Source organism: Perca flavescens, chromosome 6, assembly GCF_004354835.1.
Source record: "Perca flavescens isolate YP-PL-M2 chromosome 6, PFLA_1.0, whole genome shotgun sequence".
Lineage (NCBI taxonomy): Eukaryota > Metazoa > Chordata > Actinopteri > Perciformes > Percidae > Perca > Perca flavescens.
The window spans coordinates 12,644,186-12,664,188 of NC_041336.1; the positions used below are offsets into that span (position 1 = coordinate 12,644,186).

The following is a 20,003-nucleotide window of genomic DNA, read 5'->3' on the forward strand; positions in this document are numbered from 1 at the left end:
TGATTTGTCCTGTGGAGGGAGACACTGACTGACTCAATCATCAAATCAGGATGTTTGTTCTCATCTGGGCGACTCTGCTCTTCTCTGTCAGAGAAACATGTATGCATCTTTATTATAATCTTGGTATGATGGCAACATTAAAGATTTGAACAAATCAGATAAAAATATTTAGCCATGATAATATCCTTTTTATATATATTATGGTGCAATGTCAAAATCTAAATATCCCCTGTCACTTTTTTTATGAACAGGTGCATCAGTGGGGGAAACAGAATTCTGTGATAAAGGATTCTGTTTCACTCTTAGTGAAGGAGAAATAAGAGCAGAGGCTGGACTCTGTTGTGATACCCTGTTCTTTCACCACCAGTTATTACTTTACACCCCAACATCTAGTTTGGTACAAATATGAACCATCCAAACCAAACTGTGGTGATTCAGACATCATATTCCACACTAACAAGAACAACAACAAAACTCAGTCTGGGTTCAAAGGACGAGTGTCACTGTTGGAGCCTGATGTGAGTCGGAGGAACTGCAGCATCATCGTCAATGACCTCACTGAGTCAGACTCTGGATCATATCAGCTCAGAGTTAATGGTTTACTGTATTGGAATACAGATGGATTTACATTCTCTCCAAGAACAACTGTCTCTGTTAAAGGTATGAAGAGCTACAACAACTATAAACATTGATGATGTTCATTTTTGTGCTTATGAACTGCACCATAATGATTGGTGTATTTACAGTCTTAATGGAGCATAAAGTAATGCTTGGCGTGTCGACCTCTTAGGGCAACCAGTAGGAAGTGCAGCAGTTCTTGATTTAACTGTTACTTATTGCTCCATTAAAATGTTTAACAAATATTCTGCGTGGTGCTTCCCAGTGTACTGTAAACATAAAATAATAAAAAAACGCACTAATATAACAAAACCTTATTCAATTCCTTCCTAGTAACTGGAGAAGTTCTGTTAATCATTTCCCCTGTCAGTGGTGGAAGAAGTATTCAGATCCTTTACTTAAGTAAATGTACTAATACCACACTGTTAAAAATACTCTGTTACAAGTAAAGGTCCTGCATTGAAAATGTTACTTCAGTAAAAGTATGTAAGTATTATCAGGAAAATGTACTTAAAGTATTAAAAGTAAAAGTACTCAATTAAAAATTTGTTTTAGAATGTTGAAACGATCAAAACTGTTATATCAATCAACTAAGTGTTTAATCGTCTAATAGATCTGACCCAGAAGCCCACAGTGATGATTCCTCCTCTGACAGAGGGACAGCAGAGCACACTGAGCTGCATTGCTCCTGGTCTCTGCTCTGGATCTGTTCCTGAAATCAGCTGGACGTGGAGAGGAGCAGGAGAGAAGGACTCTCACATCACAGGAAACATCACTGCTTTCAGGACTGAGAATCTGACTGCTGTCACTCAGAGACACAGCTCAACCCTGACCTTTAACTCTTCAGCTGAACACCACGGCACCAATGTCAGCTGTAAGGTCAGCTTCACCAACAACATCACTACAGAGGAGACTGTCACTCTGAATGTGGCCTGTAAGTAAAACATACTGTACTTTATTCTCACTTCATCTAAAATGTTTGTTTGGAGAAATGTGTGCTCTCATGCAATTTTGGATGCTTTTTTCTAAACTGTGTAGGATTTAACAGCATGTGCTTGCAGGAAGGTTTGGAATTTAGGGACGCTAAACTCTAATGTATATAATACAGTCTTTGATTTTGTCTCATAGATGTAAAGGAAGTTACAGTCACTGGGAAGACAAGTGTGAAGGAGGGTGAGACTCTGATTCCGAGCTGCAGTGTTGAAAGTTTCCCTCCATCTCTCATCAAGTGGTATACATCTTCTGACAGAAACATGCAAAACGGAACAGAAACAAATCTGCAAAAACGACATTTTAACTGACCTGCAGAAAGAAACTGAGACCTTCCTGCAGGAAAACAATAAAATGGAGACTTTGGTCATCTCTAACATGACAACTACAAATTCTGGAACGTACTTCTGCATTGCAAATCATCTGAACAACACCCTGGTGAAAAAAGTTGATGTAACAGTGATATGTAAGTACATTGAAACAACAACAACTTTCTTCTAACTAGGGAACTGAACCTCTTAACTCTGTTTAGAGCAGAGAACAACCTTAAATAGCTGTCCAAATTCATACTGAATAACTTTCACAGCTCTGCACCAGGGGCGTTTCTAGGACTTGAGGAGTTTCAGGGCTTAGCCCGGACCCATTTAAATAAACTGAATGCAGTGCAAAACTGCAATTGGCTTGCCCAGCTTGTTAATAGCCAGTGTATGTTCATTTTAGCTGGCCAGTTTGTAGATGTAATTTAGATGACGCCAAAATTTGGCCTAATCATAACTGGCCTGCCATCCCAAAGGCCAAGTTTTTTTTTTTTCAGGTTTGTGTGGTGACAAATACAGCATGGTCAGACCCCGCACGTAGCTGCCCGTTCTATTCGCCTCAGAAAAATAAACTGGACAAAGTCACAGTTCTACCATGAGTTCTACAAACAATGTAAGAACTGCGAATGCGTTGGAAAATAATTTCCTTCTTAATTTAGATGTGCCATTCTGGGGCTTTTTTTTATTATATTATACTTATTTTTGTAAAAAAAAAAAAAAAAAAAAAAAAAAGGAGAGCGAGAGGCTATTCATAAAACATTCGGGGCTGTAGCCCCGGCAAAATCGGCCAACACCACCTCTGCTCTGCACCTTTTTAGTTAATAATGGAAATACATTTTAACAAGTCCTTGGACCTATAGAGGCATTGGGAAGGTGTGCAGGTAGTTCTTAACCTCACTAGAAGCACATGTTTTAAATAATTAAAGAATTTTGCGCTACACTAACCTGCATGCATGTATATATTGACAGATATTCCCACACTTTATGTATATGGTCTAAAATATTGTATAATGTATGTAAGGACTTGGTCTTCCAAATTTTCTAAATTACTTAAATGTATTCTGTCATACATATAATTTGAAAAAAAACTTTTATTGGTTTCTGAACCCTTTAAGGTATTTTAACTTCAAATAACTTGTTTAAAATGTTCTTCACAGATAAGAGGAGATGTGTAATCACTGGGGACACAACTGTTAAGGAGGGAGATGCTCTGAATCTGACCTGCAGTGTTGAAAGTTTCCCTCCGTCTCACATCACATGGACTGTACTGGGTTCCAACACAAACCTACACATTGGACCTGATACTCACTTGCAGAACAACACTGGCTCAGCCACACTCGTCATCCCTAACGTGACGGCGGAACATTCTGGACAGTACATCTGTACAGCACAACACCTGAACACAACTGTGGCTACATTTGCTGACGTAACTGTGACTTGTAAGTAGATTCTACTAATCTTTCTGAAACTAAAATGTACGTTCACATTCCTTTACCCACTATCACATGGCCGCTGTTGAAGAACCATGCTGAGTACTCTGTCATCACCGCGGTGTCACACCACACAGTCAACAGCACCGTCACCCTAACTGTAAAAGACCACAGCAACACTTCTGTTGAGTGTGTCAGCAGCAATCAAAATGGAGAAGTAAAAGCAAACCTCATCATCCAATTAGAGATGTCAGAACAACCGGGTACGTGATTATAACCACAGCACTTGAGCTACTGTAGACCTCTAGTTTATATCATCTTTAGTTCCTCATTTCTTCTTGTTGACGTTTTGTATTTGAACAACCATTGAGCAAGATGTTGAAGAAATGAACTATAGCATGTATGTTAGCGTTCAGAACAACATAGTCAAACATTTTTTTCTTTTGTTTCTCTGGTTTGCAGCTAAATCCAAAGAGGTATTAAACATTGTTTCATGGCTGGAGGTCATCATTGCCTTTTTGATTGGGGTATTTCTTTCAACGGTCCTTTGCTGTTTGGCAAAAAAATGCCACAGGTACACCATTAAATTCAATAATTAATTCCTGGTTTTGTTTGTGGATTAACTTCATAAATAAATGTAAATAAGTTGTCACTGTTTTATTTTTTTCTCCAGAAAAACACAAAAGAGCTTTGGAAATCTGGATGAGACTCTGGAGATGGTGACCAGTCAAGAGGATCCACTGGTATAGACATTTTTATTCAGCTATGTATATATATATATATATATATATATATATATATATATATATATATATATATATATATATATATATATATATATATATATATACACACACACACACACACACACACACACACACACACACACACACACACACACACACACACACATTAGTTTTCTTCTGAATTGTCCCCAATATTAAATGTAATATTTTAGATGGATGAGTGTGGCTTTCTTTGTTTAAAATGTTAAACAACAAATTTCTTGGAGATATAATCCCCCTCTCAACAAATGCATATATGGACATTACATTTTAGTTGATTCAACAATACAAAAAACCAGCACATACAGTAAGGAGGAGGTTGGGTTAGTCAAGGGAGCAGCAGCCTTCTAGATAGAAGTGTCAGATTTTAAAGGCTGCCTAATCCACCTGCATGAATGTGATTGGACGTTACTAGTCAGCTCGTAGCCAAGCAGCTGATGAATATGAGCCACTGATGATGAAGCATGAATGAAGTAGCCATTGCCAGTCAACGCAAGCAAACACAACTGTGCAGTTCCTAAAATAACTCGATACTTGTCGAAAGTTGAGACTTGCAGACTTGAGATGCTGTATGTTCTATCAAAGTCAACACCGTGCCTGCTCTAATAGTCAGGCCCATTTTTGTCGCTTTGCAGTGCAGTTGTATGTACAGACTGATCTGTAAAACAGTAATCTTACAATGATGAAAGGAAACGCACAATGTGATGGATTACAGTATCTCCAACAAGTTTTAAGTTTTTTCTATCAGTACAGAAAAGGATACCAAAAGAGTAAAATGTGAAAGATTATGGTATGATTTAAAAACAAAAATGATTGGCATTAATGTGTATATATTCCAGATATAGATTTTACACACATTTTGATGCATGTTGTAGCTGCAGAATGAGTGGTATAATTTACACTTTACCTGACAGATAGCTGCTGGTCAAGCAGTGGAAGATGATCAGACCTACTACCAAGAGGCATCTGAAGGAGAAGAAGAAGCTGTGGCAGAAGAGCAAGCAGCCCCTGATCTCAATGGTGGACCACAAGATGTGGAGTACGCCAGCATTGATTTCTCCTTGTTGAAAACAAAGAATCCCAGGACGGCAGCAAAGAACCAAGAGAGCACGGAGACAGAGTACGCTGAAATTAAGAAAGAAGTAAAAGAGGAAATAGAAGACAATGGCGGAGAGGAAGGCGATGTGTTGGAAGGCAAAGATGAAGATCCAACGATTGGGGATGATGAGGAGATAGAACAGTTTGTTCCTGAAGAGGAGGAAGGGGAGGACATGGCTGTGTACTCCAATGTGAAGGATATTATGGGTGAGATTTGAAGACACTTGCATCAAGTCTCTTTGCTCTCATCAGTTGTGATGGATTGATCTAATGGACTGATGATGGATTGTTATTGCGACAAATCAAGGTCCTGTAAGCGGTTTCTACCACAGAGGTGTGATATTCAAACGCCAAATTCAGCTGGTGGTAACCGGAAGTGACCAAGACACTTCACTCCTCTACCTGTTAGGGGCTGTGCAAATTCATTCATTCACCAGTCACCAGTCACCAGTCACCAGGCTTGGATGTGTTTTTAAGTGAAATGTCTAAGCAACTATTGGATGGATTGCCTTGACATGTGTGTGGCTGTAGTCTCTTAGTCTTGTTTCATTTCCATTGAGAGTGTCTGCAGCAAAGAAACTCAAAGGATATATTGAGATTTGTTCAAGTCTATCTCAATACAGTACTCACATGCACATATGTATATTGAAAGAGTTAGATCCCTTCATGAAGCAATTCCAATGTGAAAGGACATCTACAGCCCAAAATGCATTCCAAATATCAACCATCGCTAATTTGAGGCTTTAGTAGAACTGAGTTACACAAATAAAGTGTGTGTCTTCTTAATTGCAGACATTTTGATCTACATATGGGGATGTTAGTATTGTTCCAAGACAGACTCAAAAAAATATGGTCTCCTTAAAGCTGGGGTGATGTGCATATTTTTATGTAAAATCTTGTTTGTTAAATTACAAATTACAGGTCGGAATGCCATCTTTAGTTTTTTATTTGATCTGCTTTTTTAAACCGATAAAACGCTTGGCGTAAAAACGCTTCTTGTTAAAAAAGTAATAGATTACTTCCCTTTTTTAATGTGTTACAGGAATTAACTTGACTCACAGTACTAAGAATGAGCGTTATCTGGCACATCTTTTTAACCGGAAGCCCACTTGCTTATATTTAGGATGAAATCACTGAATTGTCAGTTAGAACAAAACCTTTCATACTTTTAGTACACATTGCAATGTTTTCATGTTCTATATTAAGTGTTCAATATGCAGGCATACAGTAACTGATAAGGACAAAATTGTTGCCAGTTATACTATTGCACCTAAAGTGTCAACGGGAAGTTATTAGAGAATACAGTGATGCCTTATAAGGCTATATTTTAATGAATAATGACTTCTGCTAATCTTTTCTGAGAACACAATTTAAAGATGTTGCACAAAAAACCATTAAACCAAAAAAAACACTTAATACACTTAAACAATTACTGGAGTTGTCTTTTTTTCATACATGAATAAACTAATGATTAAAATGACTTCATCAACTGGCCAGATATTAACCAATTATACAGACACTATACACTCACATGCACACACATTTCACTATGCACATCATGTATTATGCATTACAATGTAGAAGGATAGTTGCTAGATAGGATTGTTGGTTTGTTAAGTTGACAACATTTTCTAAATTCACACATACAGTATATGGTACTTCCCCCTTCTTAAAGTGTCTCCCTTCACAGTCGTGAAGATGGTCAAAAAAAAAAAAAAAAAAAAAAAAGACTTCAGTATCAAAGTTGCACATTAACAACGTGATATATTTCATATACCTGTACATATATTTTAGAAATGTTAGCTCTTACTGTGGCAGTCTAAGGAGAGCCAGCAGTGCGTAGAGAAACTTCCTGGAAACTTGCTGTCGTGCAAAAAGGGAAGAAGTACAAAAGGAAGAGGAAGAGTCAGAGCAGAGACATTCAGCAGAGACCACTGTGGAGAGAAGAGAGCAGCAGAACAAGACAAAAAGAGGTAATAAAACATTTACCTGTTTTGAAAAAATATCTTTTTAGATGTATAATGTAAACGGGAGTGAATGTAATTTTTTTGTTTGCCTTGCTTGTAAATTAAGGTGTGCATTTAACTTGGATTTTGGGGGATTGCAGATAGAAGTGCTACAGATAAAATGTATTTAGCAGTTTTATAGAAAAGATATTACAAAGTTCTTGGAAATAAAACTTTCTCGAGCCACATTTTTTAGTTTGACTACAGAAAAGGTGATCGTGAAACATCCTGTATTTAAATCTGTGCTGTCAACTGTAGGGATGTTTCTTGTCCAATTTCATAACCTGAAACATTTAAATGTTTATAATGTTTGTGCCTCTAAAAGGAATAGACGGACTGTGCCAATCATTGAATCAGGATGCTTGTTCTCATCTGGGCAACTCTACTCTTCTCTGTGACAGACACAGGTATGCATCTTTATTATAATCTTGTCATGATGCCAACATTAAACATACAGTATAAATAAAATTGTTAGCAATAATTTGCCATAATCAATGTCCTCATTATCAGGGGCGTCGGACTGGGGGTCAGACCCGTCGCCAGACCTCAGTCTTAAGGGGGGCATATGAAATACATGGGAGGGCACAATTATTATTAGCGTACAGTACGTATATTTATAATAATCATATACTCTTGTTATACTATTCGTACGTAATCATCACGTTAAACATAACCAACAGCAATATGACCAGGTAGCCTATATAGCCTACAACACATTACATAGAAGCAATGTTATGAATATCCATAAAACACTTGACTATACAACATATTAGATGTAACACCAGAAGCATCTCTCAAACATTGCATTTTAAAGCAGTCAATAGAAGGATATGCATTGCTATGCATGTGCCATGAGACATGCACGCACGCACACACACACACACACACACACACACACACACACACACACACACACACACACACACACATACACACGCACGCACAGAGACTTTGAACCTACCGGTACTTTGAGTGGAGGCAGCCTGTCCTCTCTCCAGTCCCTCCTGTCATTTGAAGCTGCATGCTTATTTACGCCCTTGTCTGTAAATCTTAAACCCCTTAATGAAGAAGGTGGCGTCCGATGATACAGATGTGAATTTCCTGCAGGCATAACAAAATGCGGAGTCCTTTTCCACCGAGTATCCTACGCAAGCCAGTCCCTGTTCAAATACCAGCTAGAGGAAAATTATTTATTTATTATTTTTTTTAACCAAACATTTTGACTGGATATTTCCTCAACACAACCTGTTTGGGTTTGTCCGTCACACCCCCTGATTCAACAGTTAGTTGTGGCCCAAATGCTGCCCCAGTCGCAGTTGCACTTGACCTGCAGGTCCTGCCAGGCCCAGGGTCGGGCTCCATGGAGCTACTAGCATCAGGCTCAGACTGTCGTCCAGGGGCTCCTTCTCCAACGACAACATCAGGAGGCGTCGGTGTCGTATCCAATTTGGCAGAGGAGAATGTTGGTGGGCTTTTCAACCACTTACGGATATCCGTGACTAACTGAAGCGAGTAAGCCGGCAAAAACTCATCCAGCTTTCAAAAATGTGCGCTAACTGTTGAGCGGCTACACTGACGTAGGCTACGTCACGTCGTACCCTAAATAGATAACCTAATAGATAGATAGGATAGGCTGTTGCAGTGTAGATTTGCATCAATCAAACAAAAATCACACCATTATTTATATTTTTTATGTTTTAATGATAAAGAATGCAACATTAATGCAACACAAAATTAGCAACTATGATAATATAAAATAAAAGTCATTTTTTAGAAGAGAGAGAGGGGCACAAGCATTTTTGGGGGCGGGGCCGGCCCCCTACGGCCCGCCCATAGCGACGGGTGTGCTGGGGGTAAAACCAATACTGATTACAAGGGCCCAAGGGGAGAGAGGGCCCTTGAAAAGTCTGGAACATATTTTATTTTACCTGGATATTTTCATTTCCTAATTTAATTTCATAATGCATGTCAGAGGTATAAATGTAAAGTTAGTGTATTGGCTGAATAACTTTGTTGATTGACTGACTACATTATATACAAAAAAAGACTACGAAACGGCGGCAGAGTCATTAGGTTTCCATTAGAGTCAATGTGTGTATTTCCACTGACTTCAGAACGGCTGCGCTGACTGCGTCCCAGCTCCAGCGGTCCGCAGAGCTTCTATTTTTGCCAGACGCCGGAGAGCTCCGCACAAAGAATTTCGCTCCGCAGCAATTCAGCACACGGCAGATAGTGCGGGACAGGAAGTCGAGCACAGAAACAAAATAAATGAGAGAGCCGGTCCGCAGCCGTTAGGCATCTGGTGGAAATACCCACCCCTTGCTAATGCGTCAAATGGTTTAGTCCATCTGCACGCATTTTGTTACAATAGACTCGTTCGAGATGAGCCAGATCTGCGCAGAATCGATCACCGGCGATCGCCGCCCAATGCATGCGGGTTAGATTCTTGTCCGAGTTGATGCCGACTTGCTCTGACGTCATGCACACGTGGGCAACGATAATCTCACGAGACCAAGGCGGCCGCAGTTTTGAGCCGCAGGTAGCGCAGTTGCTTTTCACCAACTGCAAGAGCCAGGCGGACGCAGGCGGACCCAGGGCATGCTGGGAAACGCCGGCCTCTCAGCTGATCGAACAGCTGATTGGTTCAGAATCGACTTAACATGACGACGTTTTATATAAACGTTTTATTGATTTTGAATCGGAGGAATTTTAACTGCTATTTGTCTCATTTCAAGGCTTATTCTGTACAGAACACCTGTTGGGAGGCTGATAGTTACGTTTAGAAGTCAGAGAGACTAAATCTCTTCAGATTACGGATCATCTACAGTCTGTTGTTAATTAAAATCAGCAACAGATCACATGTAGAGAATTTTGACAGCTACTCTGTCATAATAAAATCAACTGGAGACTGTGTAGGAGCTGATATATGGGTCTGATAACATTTTATTAAATCGGAATCGGACCACAGTGTTTGTGTCCCTTCCTGTTCAGCCAGAATGCTGCTGGAATCAGCTGGAAAACTGTCCAACTTGAGAGCGGACTTCTGTCACCGCCCCCCGCTGCTGCCGCCTGCTCTCGTCTACTTTACAGGCGAGGCGCAGTTCATCTCGAACGAGCCTATTAGTTCAGTTGAGCGTCTGGTGGAGCGCAAACTTCTGCTGTAGAAATGTCTTTCTCAAAGAAAGTCAAATCATGCTACCAAAAAAAGAAAGGAAAGACAGGAGAAGGAGAGAAAACAAAATGAGGGGAAACAATTGGTAACTTACTTATTTTCAAAGAAAGGAGAGCACAAACTAAAAAACGAAATCCATGGTGCTAAACTGCTTGAATATCTCCGCGACCGTTAGTGCTAAAAAGGGACTGAGACAACCCATATAAAGAGCAGAACATACACTTTCAAATGATAATTTGGTCATGTAATCAGAGGTAAAGGCTAAATAAATAAACTACACTAACAATGCTGTTTGCGCATATAATAGCCTAATTTGAAACATGTTTAATTTAAAATGAATAGGATATATGTCTATAATTATTAATAATAGACTAATCAGTGTCATAGGTAGCTTGGTAGCTCATCGGTAGATACATATCATGTCAACATTCCACATGGCCCTCTGTTTCAGAAAATGTCCCACTTCCGTTGTATGTTTACGCTGCTGACAACAGCAGAGATATAAAAAAAGACAGTAGTAGCCCTTCTTCCTTTTTTAATTAAATACCATGGTGTATTGTCAAAATGTAAATATCCCTTTCTTTCACTGTTTACATTCAGCAGGTGCACCAGAGGGAAAAAACACAGAGGGTGGACCCAAGAGCACTACAGAGAGCTGTGAGTAAAACATACCCTACATACCATACCATACTTTATTGTCACTTCATCCAAAATGTTTGTGAAGAGACCTTGTGTAATATATGATGATTTTCTGAGCTGTATTAAATTATATAACATCAACTGTATTCTAGCAGGAACATTTAGGGGTGTTATAACATTGAATGAAACACTCAACACCACTGTTGAGTGTGTCAGCAGAAGTGGCGTCAGGGAAGAAAAAAAGAACCTTACGATAAACAATGGGTCAGAGGGTAAGTGTTAACAACTGAAATACCTTCCCAACTCTAGACCACTGCTTTTAAGACATCATTTCCTCATTTAAAAAAAAAAAAAAATGCTTTTAATAGTAGGCAGCAGTGATCACAATTGTTACTTTTTTTAACTATTTGTTTCTCATTCTTTGATTCCAGATACAGTCATTACATTTTTCAAATTTTTTTATAAACATCCGCAAGTCCTCATTGCATTTTTGATTGGGATACTTCTTACAGCAACCATCTGCTGCTTGGCCAGAAAATGCCACAGGTACATTTAAAAACAAACAACTTTTCTTTATATAACTGTGCTTCTTTTTGCCATGTATATTGATAAATCATAAAGGACCACACCAATGTTATAGTATGCTTTATCCACTTCACAGAAAATCTTAAATACTTGAAATACTTAAAATAACCGTTTTTCAAGGTATGCCTCAAACATTTTTAAATGTGTTCTTACATGTAGTATATACATGTCGTATACAAAATAATCACTAAAGGGACTGTACACTTGACTTTGATTATCACAGTTAATACATTTGTTTTTGTTTAGTATTCATTGTTATAATAGTGAACCAGTATGCTGCCTATTGAGCTGTCTTAAATTCAAGCAATAAATACCAATCAATTGTTACCTGATAAGTTGTAAAAATCAAAAGAAAATGGTTAGCTGTCAGTATTAGCTGATTAAATAAAGGTTACATAATGTAACACGTTATGTAGTTAAGTAATTGTGGGCTGAAACATTCAAAATCACAGGTGCAGTCTATTACATTTAAAAAAACTGATAAAATTTCTCCCCAGGAAAAAACCAAAGAGCTCTGGGAATGTGATTGAGACTCTGGAGATGGCGACGACTGAAGCGGATCTATTGGTATTTAGATTAACACAGCTGGTTATAATTATAAATTGTTGTCACTGATGCACATAGTTAATGCCTAGTGAACATACAGTTGTCTGGCTTGTATCAGCTGGCAAATAATATATTATTTCTGAATTGTACCTGACAGATCAAAGCTGGTCACGCAGTGGAAAATGAAGTAGCCAATGACCAAGAGGCAGCTGAAGGAGGAGCCAAGGCTGCTGACCAATCAGCCACTGGCGTTGACGTGGAACCAAAAGAGGTGGAATACTCTAACATTGACTTCCACTTGTTGAATAGGAAGAGTCCCAGAGGGGCAAATAATACACAAGAGACCACAGAGACAGAGTATGCTGAAATTAAGAACAAAGAAATGGAGGAGAGACAAGACAATGGTGGAGAGGGCGATGAAATGTTAGAGGGCAATGAGGAGGAGGTGATGATGATAGGGGAAGATAAGGAGACACAAGAGTGTATGTCTGCAGAGAAGGAGGGAGGAGGGGATGTGATAGTTTACTCCAATGTGAAAGAAATAATGGGAGAGGTTTAAAACCTGCATACAACAGTTAAAGAAACGGACAGATGTTAGGCAGAGGTGGATTTAAAGGGGTCTAGCAGAAAGGAAGTGGGATGACGGAGGGGATTGATTTATGTGGGTGAGTTCTCTTATATTTTCTGATGTGATGGCTTCTCATTTGAATGTTTATTGTAAATGACAATCCTATGTGTGGTTTTTACCACAGTACTGTGCTTTGAGCCAGAGATCAGCTGACGTCAGACATACAGTATTAACACCTCCACATGTTAGGGTTTGTGCTATTTCATGTATTCAACTACCATTATTCCATTCTAACCACAGTATCAGGTGACAACTATTTTATGTACAAAGTATTTAATCCACACACATCGCAGCTTCACATGGCCAATCCCCATCAAGCCACTCAAAACTCAAAACATAAGCCCAGTAAAAAAATAGAAAGCTTTTGTGTGCAAACAAACTTTGGCTTCTTACACAGCATTTATTAACACTGTATCAGCTAGAATGAACAGCTTCATGTACTAGTTTAGCTTTGCATTACTTGTAGACAATATATTGTAATTATTATTTTGGAAATAAAGACAGCTGAAATTGCATTTAAATAAACTAAGATCTAATGTGTCATGTTTTTTCACCTTTTATTTTTTTACAGGCAAGTCATTAAGAACAAGTTGTTATTTACAATGGCGGCCTACGTAGACAAAAGGGAAGGAAGGCTAAGAGATCAAATACATTAGACATGCATACAGTTTGAAATGGCGTACAATACAATTTAAAGTAACTGCTAAAATTGGCATTACTGTGAAGACATCTTGTTGTAGTATACAGGATTTCGTTATGTCTTTGTTTTTTTAACTGTAATCCGATTGAGTTGTTCCAAAAAGTATAATTTAAGTAATAAGTTTCTGCTATGATCAATCAAGCACACAAACAAAACGAAACAGAAAATCAAACAAAATACTCTCCAGATCAGTGCTTGCATTTTTTCTATTAGGAAACAGATTACTTGCCCTTAAAAAACATGTGTAACAGGAATCAACCTGACTCTCAGTGCTAAGAGTGTATGATAGAAGGTGTAAATATGGGTTAATAGGTGTGGCAGCAATCGCTTCAGGGTGTCGGGTCAGGACACTATTCCAATGTTCAGGTGAGAGTGTGGGGAGAAAGGAGATGCAGAGTCCAGGGTTGCAGTTTAGATGGTTTATATAAACAAATAGGCTTGTGTTTCTGTGCGTGTGTGGTTCTGTAACAACAAAGCACAGCAATACAGACTGTTTAGAAAGAATAGTTACAGACCAATAGCAAAGGCAAACCTAAGCTAAAACATAGCCAGCTACAAATAGCATGCACAGAGCAATGTTAATGGCTAACAATAGTAACTGGACTGCAATGAGCTATCAATTAAAGATTAGCAAGCACATGGCATTCATGTAACCTATATAAATGACAGTCATAAGAATTATAACAAGCATTTAAACTAAATAAACAACCGAAATATTCAGTGCACAGCATAGAAAACAATAGCTATTAAAATGTAGAACAGTTAAACAGACTATTACAAGCTAGCGGCTAGCTCTGAATCCTGTTGTAAGCTAACAGAAACCTAAATACATTCACGGCTAATAAACACTTACGGTGTGTTACTTAACACAACAATTAAACTCACATTTCCATGGACGCACACACGGAAAAGAAACTGTCCGTCAAAAATCGCCGCAGTCTAAACTCAAGTCCAGCTGATGTCTGCTCCTCCGTGCTTCTCATTCGCTGCTGCGTTCAGGGGCCGTTGTCAGGGTGGGAACAGAGAGTGCACATGCAGAGCGTGTGATCAGACACAGTGGATACATAATGGGAATGCATACTCAGGGCATGGCCTTTTTTACAGCCGCCCCCAAATTTGGTATGCAAATTTGTTTTCAAGGTCCATTATGGCTCGGCAGCATCTCGGGGGAAAGCAGGCAGTCTGATGAGCCGAGCAACTGGGCGAGTGTAGGTACGATCCTTCACTTGGACAACTGCAGTCCTCACACGGCCGTCTGCTCCAGGTATGACAGTCTTTACGGTTCCTACTTGCCACAGAGCCCTTGGAGCCTGCTGATCTACAATGAGAACTACCGTCCCAATGGTGATGTCCTCTTCATCAATATTCCATTTCTGTCGTGCTTGCAAGGTGGGCAAGAAATGCTGTATGAAGTGCCTCCAGAAATGATCGGCTAGGACTTGAGTATGTCTCCACCTTTTGCGACTAAGCAGTTCTGTCTCTGGGTAAACGACTTGTGGCAGGGAGGAGTCCGGCCGCCCCATCAACAAGGAGTTGGGTGTAACAGGATCCGGGTCTGCAATGTCCGTGGAGACATAGCCCAGGGGCCTAGAGTTGAGGATGCTCTCCACCTCAATCAAGACAGTCATCAACACTTCCTCGGGCACAGTTTGAGCTCCTAGTGTGGTTCGGAGGGCTGTCTTCACCGATCGCACCTCTCTTTCCCACGACCCACCAAAGTGTGGAGCTCCAGGTGGATTGAGGCGGAACCGGATCTGTTCTGCTGCTAGCAGATCTCTGAGGGCAGGCTCCAGGGTATTGAATGCTTCATGCAGCTCTCTACTTCCTCCTTTGAAGTTGGTGTCTTGATCGGATAAAAGCTCAAAGGGCTTTCCCCTACGAGCAATGAAGCGTCTGAGGGACATTAGAAAGGAATTAGAGTCCATATTCGCCAGCAGGTCGAGGTGGACTGCCCTCGTGGTAAGACACTTGTACAGGATGCCCCATCTTTTTTCAGTTCGTCTGCCTATTTTGACGAGCATAGGGCCGAAGCAATCCACCCCTGTTGAAAAGAAGGCAGGTCGAAAAAGCCTTAAACTTGAGGGGGGCAAATCTGCCATTCTCGGGACCACTGGTTGGCCTCTCCACTTCCTGCACTCAGGACAGTTATGTTGATGCCTCCTCACTGCTTCTCTACCTCTCAATATCCAGTACCTCCTGCGCAGCTCGGCGAAGACACGTTCAGCTCCAGGGTGATGCAACTGCTTATCACAGTGCTGGATTAGGAGCTTTGTGACTGGGTGAGTGGGGGCTAGAAGGCGGGGTGCAGAACATCCTGGCTCAGGCTGTTACACCTACGGAGTCTACCTCCAACTCGGATCAGGTCAGAAGACTCATCGTATTCGGGAGCAAGGGTAAGCAATCTGCAGCTTGTCGGGATGGTCTTTCCTGACTTGATAAGTGTAAACTCTTCAGGAAAGCTCTCCATCTGAGCATGTCTCAGGAGGGCCAACTCGGCTTTAGAGTAGTCATCGGCGGCAGGCTGAGTGGTGCTATCGGCCGCCCGTGGAGCAACTGTGCAGTAGCTTCCAGGAGTTCCTGATATGTGCTGAACTGCTGAACATCAGGTATTGTAGGACTTGTTGTTCCTGTGAGCAGACCGCTGAACGTTGTCTTCCTCAGCTCTTCTACCTCTTCTGTAGTGTCTCCCTCTGGTGCCTTCGGCCAATGCTTGGCCGACAACTGAAGGAAAGGTGGCCCTTTACTCCAGCGATTCTCTCCAGCAAGCTGAGTCAGTGTTTTCCCTCTTGTAATATCATCAGCAGGATTGGTTGCTGAATCAATATAGCGCCAGGCTGTAGGGTCAGACAGCTCATGTATTTCTGCAACTCTGGTTCCCACAAACACTTTATATCGGCATGAATCTGACTGAAGCCAGTTAAGTACTGTGGTTGAGTCTGTCCAGTACACCACCTCCTGGATGTCAAGGGTGAGCTCTCTCTTAAGAACTGAAGCTAACTGCGCTCCTGTGAGGGCTCCACACAGTTCCAGCCTGGGGATTGAAAGCTGCTTCTTAGGCGCGACTCTTGATCTTGCAGCCAAGAAGACAACATGGACTTCTCCTCTGTCCCCTTCGGTACGCAGGTACGCCACAGACCCATACGCTTGCGCTCAGGCGTCACAGAACATGTGAATGCTGCGACTGCTGTTGCTGCAATTCCAACTGTGGTCAGTGTAACATCTTGGCAGAGTGATCTGTGCCAGCTGGGGAAGCTCACTTTCCCACAACTGCCAGGCTTGGAGAAGGTCTTCTGGTAGGTGAGGATCGTCCCATCCTCTTTTCTTGTCCCAGAGACGTTGCACGATGACCTTGGCTCTCGTGGTGTATGGAATGATAAATCCGAGAGGGTCGTACTGTTGAGCGAGCAGTCGATAGATGTTGCGCATGGAAGGCTCTGGACTTTCACTCTGGTGATGCTTGTAATGCAGTGTATCAGACTTGCAATGCCATACGAGTCCGAGAGTACGCTCTTGGGGGTCAGCCATCTCCTGGTTGAACCAGAGGATGCTGCTCTCTGACCTAGACTCTTCAGGTATGTTGTCAATGACTGTGGGCACATTGCTAGCCCATTGCGAAGTTCAAATCCACCCGCCATGAGGAGGGAATGCAGTCTGTTGACCAACTTTTTAGCTTGCTCTCGGAGGGAAGACTCTGCAAACAGTTGTCAACATAAAAACAGCGTTCTATTGACAGACGGGCATCTTCTCCTGGCTCAGTGTGTCTCTGGACATGTGCTTGGAGTGCAAAGATAGCACAACATGGGCTGCATGTGGTCCCGAATGGAAGCACTTGCCACTCGTAGACCGTCGGTTCTTCATCTACCTTCATGTCGCGCCACAGGAAACGTAGGAATGGTCTGTCTTCTTCCAGCAGACGAACCTGGTGGAACATCCCTTTAACGTCACTGCTGATGGCGATTGGGTGTTCCCTGAATCGAAGGAGGACTCCCAAAAGGCTAGCTCCCAATGTGGGGCCCGGCAGGAGGTGGTCATTCAGGTTCTGGCCCTTGTATGTGAAGGAGCAATTGAAGACTATCCTGTCCTTCCCGTTGTGGTGCACCATGTGGTGCGGGATGAACCACACAGTGGCTGCTCCCTTTAGCCTCTGTCGGTGACATGGGTGTGACATAGCCAGCCTCAAGCAACTTGTGGATCTCCTTGGAGTAGGTCGCCGCCCTTTCCGGTTCTCTGGCCAGTCGTCTTTCTGTCCCACGCAGCTGAGTCAACACTGCCTCCTTTGGTGCATGGAGAAGGGGGAGATTTTTCTTCCACAGTAACGGGGTGGCATACCTTCTGACTCCGTTTACCTCAATCCTGTTTGTCTTCTCCTCAAGCTGTCGGACTGCCTCTGTGTCTTGCTTCGACCTAGTGATGAGCCGCTCACTCCGATACGGCAAGGTATCCAGCTGCCACAGTTTCTCCACATGGCTGAAGAGCTCAGCTTCTGGATGAGCACAGGATGTAAAAAGACACTGCTGCGGGAGTGAGCCGGTGGCGCAGGAATTTTGATGGGCCTTGTAGAACCCACCCAAGTCTGGTGTGTACGGCTGCAGGTCCACCAGGAGGGCCGAGGCGCACGGTTCCACAGGAGTGATGAGATGAGGGTAATCTGACCCGATGAGCAGCAACGGTTGTGCCTCCTTGATGCTTGGCAGTGGCAGGTCCTTAAGGTGACGGTACCTTTCCTGCAGAGCTTTGACTGGGCACGTATGGCGGGCGAGGCCAAGTTCCTTTGCAGTGAAAGCTCTGTGGATCTGGAATGAAGAGCCAGGCTGTGATGCGGAAGACACAGAGAATGACACTGTAGCTCCGTGGATGGTACGAACCTCTTGTCGGACAGTGCGGAGCGCCAGGTCTTCAGATTCCCTGTGCAAGCCTAAGTAATCAGCAGCTTCATGCAAAAGTATGGTGCGTTCTGAACCATCATCCAATATAGCATAGGTCTCAAGTACCTTGTCGCCGCTCTGGAGGATAACACGACTCAACTTGAGTAATACCTGGTTGCTGCATGTCGGCCGATCTAGGTACAGGGTCTCTGAGATAGAACTCACCAAGCAAGTGCTTTCTCCAGTAACCTTGGGTTTATCCGACGCTGCAGCGTTTTGGCTGATATTGACCTCATGAAGAACCTCAAGGTGCTTTCTTTCGCACTGTTTGCACTTGGCCTTGAGTGTACACTTTGCTGCTTGGTGATCACGGCCACATCTCCAGCATCTCTGGTTCCCCTTTATCCACTCTGTCTTCTGCTCAATCGACAAGAGTTTAAAGTTGCTGCACTGGTTAAGATAGTGCTGCACCGAGTCACAGAAGGGACAGTACTTCTTTGGCTTATCCTGTGTCGTCTCCGATACAGATACAGTTGTAGCTTTCTCTGGTCTCTCCTGCTGACTACCATGGAGAATAGTAGTGGTCTTCTGGGACTTGTACTCTGTACGCCTGTCTCGGCGTGGGGCTTGCTTTTCTTGACCTGAATTGCTACAGTACTGACCTCCATCTACCTGTACACGAACCTCATATTCAAGCCAATCAGCTAGGTCAAGCAGCGTTGGGATTGGAATGCGGATGGGGTTCACAAATCTCTGGAAGTTGGCTCTTAGGTCGTGGTGGCAACTTAGCTAAGAGGCGAGATACGTGTGAGCCACATCTTAACTCTGTCCAGCCCTGGCCTCCCAACTGGTGCAACATGCCCACTAATGCACGGACTTGGAGGGCAAATGACTTGAAGGCTTTAATGTCACCACTCTTGATGTTTGGTCCATCCATCAAATTAGAGATTCGCTTCAAGGCCAGCAGTTGAGGTTGACCGTACATTTCGGTGAGTGCCCTCATGGTATCGCTGAATGGGAACAGGCCGTTACTGTATGAATCAGCAATTAGCAGTGCTTCTTCACACTTCAGGTGGTCAGTCAGTATCTGGAACTTAAAGCGTTCTGAAGCATCAGGTGGGAGGATGTTGTCCAACGCGAGCTTCAATCTTGCGAACTCACGTGGGTCCTCGTGTTTGAGGTCGGGGATTGTCGGCTTAGGTCCGCTATATGTCTCCACATGTGGGTGTCTGCCAAAGGGGGTCGAGCCTGAGGGCGCTCCGCTGGGTGCAGGTAGTCATAATATCGATCATCTGGGAAACGCTCATTCCAATGCTGGTACTGATCATCAAGGCCATAATAGGTGTCATAGCCATTAGCAGAACGATAGCGATCCTCAGGATAGCCTCTCCGATCTGAAGGGTGATTCCTGCCACCTTCCCAATAGGGGGGTCATTACGTTGGGCTTGCAGACTACTGGGTTGTCGATATGACTCAGCAGGGTAAATGTGGCTGTTGTCATAGCGACGATAAGTATCAACAGGAAGTGGGCGGAACTTGTCATCACGCCCGATGGTACGTAGCCTCATAGAGAGGGCTGTAGCTGTCATCAGGGCAACGATAGGCATCATTAGGCAAAGAACGA

At 42.3% G+C, this 20,003-nt stretch overlaps 1 protein-coding gene and 1 long non-coding RNA gene across 3 annotated transcripts; both read left to right on the forward strand.

The window, feature by feature from the left end:
- Positions 1 to 6,642, forward strand: LOC114556934 (uncharacterized). 2 transcript variants are annotated; one of them, XM_028580081.1, is made up of 8 exons: positions 1 to 99; positions 252 to 660; positions 1,232 to 1,552; positions 1,747 to 2,074; positions 3,083 to 3,618; positions 3,818 to 3,929; positions 4,029 to 4,098; positions 5,055 to 6,642. In XM_028580081.1, the coding sequence occupies exons 5-8, from the start codon at positions 3,399 to 3,401 to the stop codon at positions 5,454 to 5,456; spliced, it is 804 nt and encodes a 267-aa protein (XP_028435882.1). In that variant the 5' UTR covers positions 1 to 99; positions 252 to 660; positions 1,232 to 1,552; positions 1,747 to 2,074; positions 3,083 to 3,398; the 3' UTR covers positions 5,457 to 6,642. The 2 variants fall into 2 exon arrangements, with proteins under 2 accessions (XP_028435882.1, XP_028435883.1); XM_028580082.1 differs by lacking the exons at positions 1 to 99; positions 252 to 660; positions 1,232 to 1,552; positions 1,747 to 2,074 and adding an exon at positions 2,456 to 2,538.
- Positions 6,643 to 7,162: 520 nt separating this feature from the next.
- On the forward strand, positions 7,163 to 11,164 carry LOC114556936 (uncharacterized). The gene is made up of 3 exons (XR_003692753.1): positions 7,163 to 7,211; positions 7,570 to 7,651; positions 11,017 to 11,164. It is a non-coding gene; the product is annotated as an uncharacterized LOC114556936 (long non-coding RNA).
- The last annotated feature ends 8,839 nt before the right edge of the window (positions 11,165 to 20,003 follow it).